The sequence below is a fragment of the Pyrus communis genome, chromosome 12, assembly GCF_963583255.1.
Source record: "Pyrus communis chromosome 12, drPyrComm1.1, whole genome shotgun sequence".
NCBI classification, from domain to species: Eukaryota; Viridiplantae; Streptophyta; class Magnoliopsida; order Rosales; family Rosaceae; genus Pyrus; species Pyrus communis.
Genome location: NC_084814.1, coordinates 3,494,065 through 3,507,948, shown reverse-complemented (window position 1 = coordinate 3,507,948; position 13,884 = coordinate 3,494,065). Strand labels below are relative to the sequence as shown.

At 35.8% G+C, this 13,884-nt stretch overlaps 2 protein-coding genes across 2 annotated transcripts; one reads left to right on the top strand and one right to left on the bottom strand.

The window, feature by feature from the left end:
* Positions 1–6,411: 6,411 nt before the first annotated feature.
* On the top strand, positions 6,412–9,217 carry LOC137710588 (transcription factor bHLH71-like). The gene is made up of 3 exons (XM_068449655.1): positions 6,412–7,270; positions 7,633–8,073; positions 8,438–9,217. The coding sequence occupies exons 1-3, from the start codon at positions 6,848–6,850 to the stop codon at positions 8,537–8,539; spliced, it is 966 nt and encodes a 321-aa protein (XP_068305756.1). The 5' UTR covers positions 6,412–6,847; the 3' UTR covers positions 8,540–9,217.
* A 576-nt stretch (positions 9,218–9,793) lies between these two features.
* On the bottom strand, positions 9,794–11,885 carry LOC137710586 (RING-H2 finger protein ATL52-like). The gene is made up of 2 exons (XM_068449652.1): positions 11,555–11,885; positions 9,794–11,400 (listed from the first exon to the last, which is right to left on the bottom strand). The coding sequence occupies exon 2, from the start codon at positions 11,318–11,320 to the stop codon at positions 10,211–10,213; it is 1,110 nt and encodes a 369-aa protein (XP_068305753.1). The 5' UTR covers positions 11,321–11,400; positions 11,555–11,885; the 3' UTR covers positions 9,794–10,210.
* Between the last annotated feature and the right edge of the window lie 1,999 nt (positions 11,886–13,884).

Below are 13,884 nucleotides of genomic sequence, written 5' to 3'. Positions count from 1 at the left end.
TTAAAATTTAATTTCAACCAATGACGTAAACAAATCTAATGGTAAGTGGTATTGTGCATTCTTCAATCACCTGGTGGCCAAGAGAACGTTTCGATGGTTAGGCAGAATTAGAAAATGGTATGGTAATTTGGGTATATGCATGTTGCATCGGTTGTCGAGTACAATGACAAGTCAAGATTTGGTTTGTGCAATGGAGACGAAGATGTAGCCTTCCAAGCTTCAATTGTACAAAAACAGTACCCTAGAAATCTACAAGAGAAATCAGAAAAGCAAGTTTGACACAATAGCCAAAATGACGTGTTGTTTTTGTGACAAAATATACAGGACATAGATCCTCTCCGGATCCATGGATCCTAATTCTAGGGATCCGCCAATTCGGGTCATTGAAATTTGATTTAACGGCTACAAACAGGGGTCCACTTTAAAAATTATAATAACTTTAGCCGTTGAATCAAATTTTAATGCTCCATATTGGTGGATTCATAGGATTAAGATGCATGGATCCGGAGAGGATCCATGTCCAAGTGAAAGTTAAAAAAATAGAGCAGAAAAGGTTTGAGTAGATCCTTTGAGTGGTGACTTTGGATTATGGGACATGGTAGGAAATATGTAGTTTATCGAGAGGAGCAGAAGCAGATGGTCACATGGATTAAGTTGCAGAGAGGCAACAGTCTGGATCGTGGTCCCAACTCCTAAGGCCACCGTCTTCCTTCTTTCCATATGTCCTCGTTCTGTCACTGGGATAAGGCAACACTTTCCTGTAAGAAAGATTTGCAGACAGTCAAACCACATCGTCTATGCTGATATGCTTCACTCAAATTAAGATTATGTATTGAAATTGAAATGAAGTCTTTCAATATCCATAGTTCTCGTTCATTGTTAGATTTCAGAAAACACTAAGCGTTAGTTGGCGGTAAGTTGGGACCTAGCGCCTGAGTGTCTATATAGGGCCTAAACAGACTAGGCGGTATTAAGTAATAAATCTTATAAATTAAATTAAGTTTACTATATAATATAAATGAACATTCAATAATATGGTATTTTTTAAAATAAATTATATACATGTAAGTATATATGTAAAATTTTAGACTCTATATTGGTTTTGTATCATTTTCATTTTCTAGGCCCATATTGTTGGGTGTTTATTCTTATTAATAAAAAGGAAAACTAATGAAAAAAAGTTTAAATATTTACATTTTAATAAAAAAAACTATCTACTAATTTTATTTAATAATAAGGACAAAAGGATTAAAAAAAAAAAAAAAAAAAAGCACATGCGCCCTGCGCGCATACCCCCAACCCCACCCCTCCCTTTCCACTCTTTTTTCTTCCCGTTGTCTTAAGAGTTTGTTTGTTTGTTTTTTTTTTTTTTGTTGTTTTTGTTTTGTTTTTGTTTTTGTTTTTTTTCTTAGAATAAGAGAAAGACTTCAAATCGAATACATTTTTTAATTTTATTTTTGTGGTGTTGTTTCCCAATAGTACTTAAGACGACGAGAGAATTAATAACATAAAAAATTAAATTTCTCACCACTTATATAATAACACGTGTTGTACCACTTGTGTTACGGGCATAAGGAAAAATTTCTCCAAGATGACACCCAAGCTAAAGAAATTGGATGGAGAGCTACATTTAATTATTGTAGGTATGTAAAAAATGTTAGGGAATTTTAATTTGGTAATTGAAAACAACTTTTTAAATATAATAACTGATGACATAATCTTCTCAAGGTTTTGATACAAAGAATCACTTTTGGGTTCATTGTTTTCGGCGCAATGATGCTTTTACAAGACAAAAAAGGGTCTAAGTTTCAAACCTATGAAACTGAACCAAGAATTAGACACTATTTATAAAACTTGACCAATAAGTAGACACTATTTATGAAACTAGACCAATAAGTAGACACTATTTATTAAACAAAACCAAAGAATTAGGCATTATTTCTAAAACTAAACCAATATATGGAAACTATTTTTGAAACTGGATCAAGAACTAGATACTATTTATGAAATTGGACCAAGAACTAGGGACTATTTATGAAAGTAGACCAGTAACTAGACACTATTTATGAAGCCAGACAAAGAAAGAGACACTATTTATGAAATGTACCAATTACTATACACTATTTATAAAATTGGACCCAATAACTAGACACTATTTATGAAACATGACCAAGAACTACCCACTATTTATGAAACTGGACCAATAAATAGTGTAGTGCCATTCAATTTCGTAAATAGTGTTCAGTTTCATTAATAGTGTTTTAGTTTCATAAACACTGTTCAGTTTCATAAACAGTGTCTGTGATAGATGCATAGGTCCTGCATGTCAGGTCTTTTTTTTATTTTTCATTTTTCATTTTTTTTAACTTTTTAATATTAAAATTGTATCATTTTCATTAAAATTTAAGTTCATTTGTCATTTTTATTAAAATTTAAGGGTTTTTCATGAATATTTAATTAATTTTCATTAAACAAAGTTATAGCATGGTTTTTTGTCAAAATAAATTTAGCCCAAGCCATTTTCATGAAAGTAGAAGGTTGGCCTTGCATTCTTGTTTTAGTAAAATTTTCACCGACTCGCTTAAAGAAAAAAAACCTAACTAAAGCTAGCTAATTGCTTAAAACCCTAACTAAAATTGTCGCACCCATTTATGCAATTGCACACTTACCTTCTACAACGTGCCACTGTTACCCGTCTCTGTAATTGCAGACTTATCTTCTACAATTTTCTCTCTCTCTTCTCGTAGACCATCGTCAACTCCTCTTCTAGCAAACCGAGAGGGAAATAGTAAGAGTCTTGGAGATAAGGCGGTTATCAGTCTTGCGACACATGTTTTTTCTAGGCTGCCAGGAACACCCAGCATCTGTCGAGCCCGGCTAGCCCACCCAGGCCGCCTTACGTCGCCTAATATCCTTGCCGATTTGATAAATGATTTTGGGGTAATTGCGGCAAAGCACCCCTGCCTAACGCCTAGGTAGTTACCTAGACCGCCTTTAAGAACAATAGTTAAACTCAACAATCTAACTTATCCAAGATTTATCCTTAAGTTTGACGAGGGTTTTACAAGACCCAAGGAACTATTGATGTCAAACTATGAAGAAATGGACATAAAATGTAACATGGAGGGAATTAAAGACCTCCATAAGCATAACAAGCATGTGGCACAAACAAACATCATAATCCAACAGAATTACATTCAGACAAAATTAAATTTGAAATGAAGTCGGGGGCTCTTCAAACCAAGAATAGGAAATATTAAAGAAGTTAAAATCACATGTGGGTGATGCTTAAAAAAGAGAGCAAAATTTATTTTTGTAATTACAAAATTGCCTATAATTTTTATTTATGTTGAGTTTTAATTAGAAGATTAGAATAGTAATTTCATAAAACTTCAGTTGATAATTAGAGTTCCATTAATATGTAGTTAAGACTTTGGGTACACACACTCCACGTATGGATTATGGTTTACTTGGATGAGGGATTTGGAAGCAGTGTATATAGGCTAACTTATAGTTCAAAAAGCACTGGAAAACATTAGAACGAGGAATTGAAAATGCACCATGATTAAAAAAAAAGGGAACTTTAACGAAAAGCTCCCGATATTGTTTACTTTAACAAAAAATCACAATTTTATATTTAAAAGTCAATCCTGGTATTATTCACTTTACCCTTTATTTTGTCTTTATCGTTAAAACTCGAAGTTTTCAAGCTATTTTCATTAGTTTTCCTTAAAAAAAAAAAAACATTAAACACACACAAGTTTTTAATGACTCATTTTGAAGTAGTTGTATGCAAAAAACTCTTTTAGTGCATTGCATCTAGTCCTTGCAAAATTCTTTATTTAAGGGCTTGTTTGATAAGTGTTTTTAAATGACTAAAAGTGCTTTTAGATAAAATATTTTTGGAACCAAACTTTAGTTAAAATGCAAATTAATTCTGAAAAAGTACTTAAAGTGCTTATAGCAAGAAGCACATAACTGGTGGTTTTAGCTGAAAACACTTCAATTGTTTTTAGAATCCAAAAATATTTTCTCGGAAAGCTTTCATTCATTTAAAAGCATTTGTCAAATGATCCCTAAGAGTTAGAGTGCATTTCTAACTAGTTTAGTTTAAAATCCTTTTTACATGAAAGCCCCTTAACACCGCATGACACTTTGATCAACTTAGCTCGTGAACTCCTCCCTAAACCCATGAGATTCCCTACCGTACGAGAACGATAAAGGCGCTGGAAATCGCAAGGCTAATGGTGACGGTGGTGCTCGCTACCGTATTCGGCAGAAAGCAACCAAATGTTTTGAGGATTTTCAGTTGTTCCCTATTGAACAGTAACCCAAATTTCGGTGCATGACTACCGATTTCTGAGACTCACGATGATCTCACAAGTTTTTTTAGGTATGTAGAAGACAAAACCAAAATCCCTAACGGACAAGGTGCAAAATTAAGCTGCACAGGCAGATGGACAAGTCTTTTTCTCACCTTTTCTATATATAATTCATAATTGAACAGATGGAGACGGTGGTTTTACTTGATGAATACATCTTTTCTCCTTTTCAAATAAAGTTGCACACTTTCTAATTGTAATTAGCGAATAATAAATCATCTTATTACAATTATTGATGATTGTACTAGCAAGGATAATACAGCCTTTTTCTTTCTGGATGTATAGGGTGATAATTATTCTATAATTCAATTTCAAAGTGACATAAGTAAGGACTAGTGGAAGTTAGGCAAATATCAATTACTAACCACTGAAGCATTAACAATATATAGTAGCCAAGAGGTCTATTCTAGGAGAATAACGTAAATGACAAGAGTACCACCATATGGTGTTTTGTCTCAATGAAACAACGGTACATGGATAAAAATTTATACATGCCATTATTTATTTGTACAAAACATCACTATTATGGTGTACTCGTGTTGTGTAAATCCTATACTCTTTTAAGAGATGGAATTGGCTTTGGATAAGCGTGTAAGGAGGCTGGCCGTGCAATCTGAGTCTGCTTTCTTGGTTTCCCACTTCAAAGGTGTTATGCAGGATTTACATCCTTTGGTGGTATATATGGTTGCCATCACTTGATGTCTCAGCTTGATCAAAGTGAATTTAGTCATATTTGTACTGAATGGAAAATGGTAGCTGATGGGTTGGTAAATTGAGTGTTTCATTCAACCGTGGCATTGTCGTGATTGATCAACCTCGATCTTCCATCGATTGTTCATTTGAAACATTATTTGATGATATTTGTAGGGTGGTTATGGCTGGGGCTATGTTGTTTAAGCCCTTAAATTGAAATTTTCTTGTTTAGAATTTTTCTCACACGTTGGACCCCCGGCCCTTTGTAACAAAAAATAAAATAATAGTAAGAGTGGAAGTGGTTATTCAGAGTATTTCTCGCCTATCCCTAGGTGATACGATTTTGTTACTCTTTAATTACATGACTTTATTACGGGATGAAATAGATAAACGAATAATCATATAAACAGAGGTAGCTCCATTTATATATGTACTTTGTCAAGAAATTTTATGTGTACTTGGAACACTCATCAAGATTTTATTTATTTATTTATTTTGATGTTTCCCACTCCTATTGGATATATTAACAATTTGAATTGATTTGTAATATCATGTGACGGTATTCTAAGTACATTGAAAACCTCTTGTGCTGTCAACTCAAGGGTGATAACGAGGTTGATTTTAGGATTAATCAATGACGTTTTGCCTTTGGTGAGTGATGTTTCATTTTTATTATGAGTGTTCACATATCTTGAATAATATGTCAATTTCACCAACAGGGTTGACAATTGACATTGCAATGACCACCTGGTGTAGTTGCTGCTGGTGTTTGACATGTGAGTGCCAAAGTGATCACCAGTATACATTTTTGTTTTATTACGCACTAAATATGTACACAAAGTAATCAATTAAACAAAATGAATATCTACCAATAGATCGAGGGACCTAATGACAAATGGTCCCAGATGGCAAGACATTGCAATACCAAGCACTTGCATGTTTAGTTTACATATGAAGAGTTTATTAATTAATATACAGAATACCAGTTTCGAAATTTCATGCTCCAAGAGAATTTACTCATCGTTTGATCTTAAATCAACCAAGTGTCATTCAATTTTTGTTGTACCTTTTTCTCTACCATCGGATTAAGATACCGAACAATGGATAACCACAGTTTTCTTAGACCAAGAGGTCTAAAAGAACGGGACTCTATATATATATATATATGTATGTATGTATGTATGTATGTATGTATATATATATGTATATGTATATAAGAAAAGAGAATCTAGCTAGGTTAAGAGTACGTACGCGAGTCAGTCCCTTGCTGCAAAAACACATCACAGATTTGAATGTGATGAGTAGCTTTTGCACAGCTTGTTATGTTGTTTGTATGCATATTTCTATATAGATTTGGGTCCCCCACTACTCTTCCCTTCTCTCTCTCATCTCTTGCAGAAACTGGCATGGCCCAGCTTTTTTTTTAACACCGTCTCTCAAATTGGACAGAAAACCAAACCAAGGATGAGAGAGAGAGAGAGAGAGAAAGAGAGGGGGAGAGAGAGAGGAGAGTCCCTCTCTCTTTTCTTCACTTTCCGAAGCTGAAAAGCACTTCACCTTTTCTGCCTCTCTCACGTGCACCATCTCTCTCTCTCTCTCGCTCTGATATGTGCATGTTAATCTGAAGAGAGGATGAGTTGAGTTTCGTATATAAAATGATTGTGGTATTTGAATAGAAAAAAGAGCTAAAGAATCAAAGTCCGGAGGTAATGCTAAACAAGTGAGGAGAGGAGAAGAGAAGCGAGAAACACACACAAATACATAAGATAATAATGCCATTATTAGAAGATCCTCCTTTCAACTTCATCGTCTATGATACCATCTCTGCCACCCCCTACACCAGCCAAGCTCAACACTACTCTTCAGAAACCGCCAATAATTTCATACCTCCTAAAAAATTCTACTACTGCAATAACGCTGCCGCCAAAAGTAGTAATACTAGTATGATATTGGAAGCAGCAGGTGGTGGTGGCGGTAAGAAGACGAAGCAGATGAGCAGCCATCAGCAGCCGCAAGGGCAAGGGGAAGGGCAAGGGAGGAAGAAGAGAAGGAGAAAGGCAAGGGTTTGCAAGAACAAGGAAGAAGCTGAGACGCAGAGAATGACTCACATTGCTGTCGAAAGAAACCGCAGAAAACAAATGAACGACCATCTTGCAATTCTCCGCTCTCTCATGCCCGACTCTTACGCCCAAAGGGTAAGCCAAGCCTAGCCTACTACTACTTCACTACTGCATGTTCATCCATCAATTTCTTCTCTTCCATTAGCTTAAACTCTAGCTAGGAAGTGTAGTCGAGATGCATAATTTTAATTTATATATTAATTTCCCAATTAGCTTTACAGGGGAAACACAATTTTTTTTCTTTGTTAAAGAACTTCTAATCTATCTTAATATTATATATATATATATGTATGCATGCATGTACATATCTGTTTACCTGTCCACCTTTCAGCATCACATATGCATAATAGTACTTTTAACCTCACTTTTTTCCTTCATTTTTGTATGTTTTGTTTTCTTCTCATTGTTTTTGGTTGTGCAACTGCATCTGCATACAGGGTGACCAGGCCTCTATAGTAGGTGGTGCCATAGAATTCGTGAAGGAACTTGAGCATCTCCTACAGTCCCTTGAAGCTCAAAAGCTCCAACTTTTCCAACATCAACAACAACATAATCCAGAAGATATTGTCACCACCCCCTCCAAAATCGTGCCATCATCCTCTTTTACACAATTACTGGAATACCCTCAGAAGCACTCGTGGTCTCACAGTCATTGCCCTAACAATAAGTACACTTCAAAAACCAAGGGGGCTACCGCTGACATTGAGGTCACGTTAATTGAGACCCATGCAAACCTTAAAATTCTCTCACGCAGAAATATTGCAGCAAGATCACAGCTTCCCAAGTTGGTCGCTGGAATTCATTCACTTCACCTCACAATCCTTCATCTCACTGTTTCAACCATGGATCCATTTGTTCTCTACTGTATTAGTCTCAAGGTACGTATACTACTTATTTACGAAATAATTAACATTAACTTGAACCAAAGTTTAGTTAGTTATTCACATTCTGTAATTGTACTATCTAGAGTCTGAACACATAAAATTGTCACGCTTGCTGTGACACTTTCTAATAGAAAAGGCCTCAAGACTACATAATTTGCAAACATTTGTTGTGGGGGGGGGCAGTTTTGTCATTTGCTTGGAATGGTCTCGTCACCAATAATTGGCTTTACATTTTTGTGTATATGGGTGGTGTTTACCATATTTGCAAATATTTGTTTGCTTATAATTGTAAGAATTCAATGAGTTAAATAAATTGGTCTAAAATATGAACATTCTATATATATGTGTGTGTGTGCAGATTGAAGAAGGGTGCTTACTAAGTTCGGCAGATGACATAGCAGCATCACTTCACCACATGCTTAGAGTAATAGAGGAAGCAGCTGCCAGGTTATTGTGTTAATTATCTGACTAGAATCACCACAACTGCTGTGAATTAAGCTTCTCAATTTCTTTATTGTTGGTTTGTAGTTGTAAGCTAGTAGCTACTGACTTAATACTTGGTTTTCCTTTTCGATTGTTTAGTGCACGGTTTCCACATGTAACCAGAAAAAAAAACCTCAATTACAAAAGCAACTTGCATGAAACGGGGATAATGCCATGGTGGCATACGTACTAATGATACAAAGGCACATGCAAAGAAGTTAAAACATGTCTTTATATCATTAGCACAGAAGGCCACCGTAAGGTTTATAAGAAAAAAAATAATACGACAGTTTAAGAACAACATATTATGTTACTTGAATACTAAGTTAAGCCTAGCTCCAAAATAAAAATAAAACTGAGAATTATAAAAATTGGCCTAGTAAACGTCATTAAAACTTCAAAGGAACCAAAACGGCATAGTAATGAAGTGAGTGTTTAATTACCATCTCGCCGGCCGTTCTCTTAGAAATCATGATGTCTTGTCTGGATGAGGCCTTTATATTTTGCCTCTCGACTTGCATGGCATGTTCGGGTAGCTTTTGTGGGTCAATTTCCTTTCAGTTGCTACACCCGTTTGTTTTCCCATGTCTTTTAACAAATAGAAGGGAGTCCTGCCTGAGAGTATGCCATACATGTGCCTGGAGTAGGGGTGCGCATCGAGTAGTTCAGCTTATGTTGGATTTCAAATTATTGGTCGATCGTATAGGCTTGAATTGGTATTGTTAATCTAAACTACCTATTAACAAAATTTTCTTTGTCAATTAGAAGATGGTGAAAAGTTCAAATTAAACATGTTAACAAAACTAAGAACAATAACCAAAATAAAAGTTATGGTCAATATAGTGAATTAAACACAAAATAGTTTTAATGTTTTTCAAAGCTTCACAGCCAGGTAACCATATGAGTTGCCACCATTTTCTCCTTCATGTTTTTCTCTCAAATAAAATAAACTTTTAGTGATGAAATAGTTATCAAGGAACAACCGCTAAAGATATGAACCCTCTTCAGGGACGAAAAATTATTTGAAGGTCGTTACTCAAAAGCTTTAGCGACCATTTTATATTTTCTCTCTTTGTAAATTTTATTTTCAAAATTTTAATAAGCACATACATATCATGTGTACAATTACTATTATCCATTATCAATCATGTAAATATCTCTCACGTCAAGGGAAACACATTCCTTTAAACTCGATACCTATCCAGATCACATGGATCCAAAAGGTGGTTTCACAAGCTTGCCAGGCAGGTTGAGTGTGAAAGGGTACAAAGGTCCGTAAGACCTGAGAAAATTCTTTGATAATGTATATACTTTAATTTACTTAGGAACATTAAACTCCAAGCCCGTCACTTAGAGCCCGTGAAACTTAATTAAATTTACTAGAAAACAGTAGAATTTACTCCAAAAGCAACAATATACTAATCAGAGAAATATTTGCATACCAGGAGTGTATATCAATCCGTCTAAAAAATCATCACACTTTGTGTAGTAGTTTTATACCCTAAAAATGATGTTCTATACACTCATCATATGCAACAATTTATGGATATAAAAGCTCACGAAGTCTAACAATGGATTGTAAACAGATAATTATAATACCTATTTCAGAGCAAAATCAAAATTTTGCACTTTAATCCAAATACCTAGTTTAACAGAATCTTCCGCTTGAAAATGATCTCTTCATTGCAACTGGACTTATAACACAATGCAGGAGTACTCCTTTTGTATGGCTAGATTTTCCAGCTCCTCCAGTTGACTGTTTCGAAGAACCGGCAACGTCATCTGAGCCTCCCACATGATCAATATCATTGTCCTCCCCATCGTCTTCATCATTCATGCGAAGAATATCTGCAACTAAAACACGGTACCCACTTGAACCATCCATGGAAACCGACCTTCTAACTGCTTGATGATATACCTCATGATCTCCTGCAATCTCAATGATGGTACTATCTCTCCCCTCTGCATTTCCCAAATCACTAAAAGCAAGTCCCGATGATGTCTTCGGAATAGCATGATCTCCATGTATTGCTTCCACGTTTTGAGAAGAATCCCTCTCTGAATCTTGTGCCGTTACCACATTTTCATATGCTCCTTGGCTTTCAGCAAATGATGATGTATCGCGATCGGTTAATGGAGGACTTTCAGACACTGCATTAGGAGGCAACTGCGAAGCATTTGCAGAAACTACGGTAGCGCGACACAAAGGGCAATTGGAGTGAGATTTGAGCCATGTATCAATGCAAGGGAGATGGAAAGCATGATTGCACTTTGGCAACAGCCTCAGGCTCTCATCTTCTTCAAACTCACTCAAACAAACCGAACAATCTGTTCCTTCGACCAATCCATCTCCTTTCTTGTACTTACAAACTGTTAATGACTTAATCAAAGCCTCATCTAAGCCAGCCGTTGTGATATGCCATGGCATATGGATCGACTGGGTGTGATCGTCATCGAACTCCTCATTCTGGCCATGATTTTCTCTTCTTGCTCTCCTCCGGTCCTCGTTACCGCAGTACTTGGAAATTACGGTGTAGTAGCTCACAAGAAGAAAAGCACTTACCAAAATGCCGATAATTGCAATAACAAGAGGAGAGAAAATGGGAGACGACGAATCTTCTTGAGGAAACTCAAAGGCAGGTGGGGGTGGTACTGCCATGTAACACCACTGTGGGCAATTCAAACTACAAAAGCCTTGGGAACAATCTTTGGTGTTCATATATGGTATCCAAGTCTTACGGCTGCCTTGAGACCCCATCACTAATCTAAATTCTAAAACCCGCCCAAGTTTCCGGTCACACTCTGAATCATTTGTTTCATTCGTCAATACAATTTGCCCTAGAGATCAACACAAAGATTAAAAGACAACGATGTTAACAGAAAGAAAAATAATTGAGGTTAAAACAGTTGTTTGACAATTAATATAGCGGAGGTGCTAAGTTTTAAGACTGCAAAGTCGAGGAAAGGGCTGTCGAAATGACCAAAATTTTACCTGAAGATTGCTTCCTGTTTTGATTGGATTTGTTGGGGATTTGTTGGGGATTTTTTTTGCTAGCAATGAGCACACTCGAAGACAGACACCGAGTTTGTAGAGATTCTGCAGAGTTGTCAAGGCAGGAACAGCAAGTACACAATAGGAGAGTTTCTGCTAGTTGAGTTTATTTGAAGGGAGACAAGATTGGTTGGGACTTGTGGGAGAAAAAAGCAGCTTACATGGAGAGCAAAAGCAGATCAAAATTCATAGACTAGAAGATGAGAGTTGTGTTGTTTTCTGCTTTTTCTTTTCATTTCTTTTTCTTCGTTCATTCTCTTCTTTTTTTTTTTTTTTCTTTTTTTTTTTCTTTTTTTTTTTTTTCAATTTGTTTGGGAGATAATATAGTTGTGGACCAACGTGCTGGTGTTGGTTGGGAGTTTCATTAAATTAAAGTAGTAATGCATTTGCAAGTGAGCATATCGCATTCCATTAAATTGGTGAAAGAGGCATTGTACCAAAAACTAAAACTAGAGCCGCCATGATGGGTGTACCAAACTTTCAAGTGCCTTCTTGCAAGAAATCTACACTACTAATTTTCACTATTAAAGTCTACATTAACAAAGCTTAAATTTGGAGAAAAAACTTTCCTATCGCGGTTGCATATCACCATTTTGCTACTTTCTCTGTCCTTCCGTGAATCGGGTGAGGATAGAGTGTTGTGAGAAGAGAGAGAGAGAGAGTGACACAATGGGGGTATGCAGGGAAGGTTTTCTTCATGGTTTGTGACAAACATGGATTAGTCTCTACTTTAGACCAAAGAGAACGTATGAGTCAATGATGACACAGCCTTTCTAGGTTGGATAAATAAAGAAAAGAAAAAGGAAGAACATAATGTTAGAAACAATATCGCAAAGATGACCTTCTCATTTAAACATTCATGTTCCACCTTCTCGGTTCTTCTTTCTCATCTTTTTATGTTGCATGATGATCTGAACCATCTATGTTTCTAGGTCATCCATTAAAAATCAACTCTGCCAAAAATCAACCAAATTCGGTATCTTTTGGTTATTTAACGATTATCCAATAAAGACAATAACCGTATGTTTCAGTCAACACTAGAAAGTCTACGATTTTGATCATGATGCAACATTGTAGAAGAAAAAAAGGAGTTGAGAAGGTAGAACAAACTGAGAAGCATGATTTCTGATTTGATTAATTTTTTGCAGAGTTTATCTTTAAAGAGTGAACTAGAAAGTAACGATTCTCATCATGGTTGAACTTTACAAAATGAGAAGGAAAGCCGAGAATGTAGAATGAGAAATTTCGACTGAGAAGATTAGTCATCATCCCCCAATGGGATATGTAGTGCTGCTCCATTTTCTCTTCAAAATCCACAAACGTGAAAATGTGGGTTTCAAAAAAGGGGGCTTAAAGAGTGTTGTAGGGACCAACGTTTTTTCCCAACAAATTGTTGAACAAATCCCAGTCCCCTAAAAAAAAGAGAAGAAAGCATGACTTTAAAATTGGGTAAAACCCAGCATATTATTGGTCAAGCAAGTCAAAAACTAAAGGAAATGTGATATTGTATTAAAAAATAAGCTGTCTTCTGTCAGGAGCCTTAAGACTTAAGGAAGACTTGTCTCTCTACCAAACTTCTTCCAACCTTCGCCAGACTTTTGCTTTCTCTAAACTGAAGAGTTTCCATGTGAAGGTGGAGTAAAAACCTTAAAAAGAGGTTATACATTAAATTAAGGTATCATGGGACGATTATGAAGCTATTTTTCGTCACGAAGAACGACTTAATTCTCTCTCTGCTAAACAACTTCCTTTAAACTTTGGACAGCCTCTTTTCCAAAGTCACGCCAACCTTAGATTCATCTTAGCCTATAAACAATTTGTACCCTCTTTTACATGGAATCTAAATTTAGTGAACCTAGACAGAGCATGCTTTGAGCACAAAGCGAACTATTGTTTCGCCTTTTACTAAATTTAGAGTACCTAGCAAAATGCAGCGGTACAACAAGCAACATAATGTCAGTCCACCCTAGCTTCCTTTCATGTGGTCCAGTTTCCCAACCCAACACAGATCTGTTTAACTGCTATTAGGCGATTTCCATCATTGTCAACCTCTTCAAACACCACACTTTGTGAGAGGAGGAAGGAGGGGGGATGTGAGAAAGAGTGTTTGGTTCCAATCAACTAATAGAAAGAAATGCTGCTATGAAAAAAAGTTGCAAAAGAAAAAACACCGAATAAAATTTGACATGCTTTTGATCGAATTTTAACGATTCTAAAATGTAAAACAACAAACTAATTGATTGATTTGTGGAACTTTTCAAAATGAACAA

Coding starts and splice junctions, on each gene's coding strand:
- LOC137710586 (XM_068449652.1), bottom strand. CDS start 11,320: ATGGGGTCTCAAGGCAGCCGTAAGACTTGGATACCATATATGAACACC.
- LOC137710588 (XM_068449655.1), top strand. CDS start 6,848: ATGCCATTATTAGAAGATCCTCCTTTCAACTTCATCGTCTATGATACC. Junction 7,271..7,632: donor CCGACTCTTACGCCCAAAGG/GTAAGCCAAGCC, acceptor ATCTGCATACAG/GGTGACCAGGCCTCTATAGT. Junction 8,074..8,437: donor TCTACTGTATTAGTCTCAAG/GTACGTATACTA, acceptor GTGTGTGTGCAG/ATTGAAGAAGGGTGCTTACT.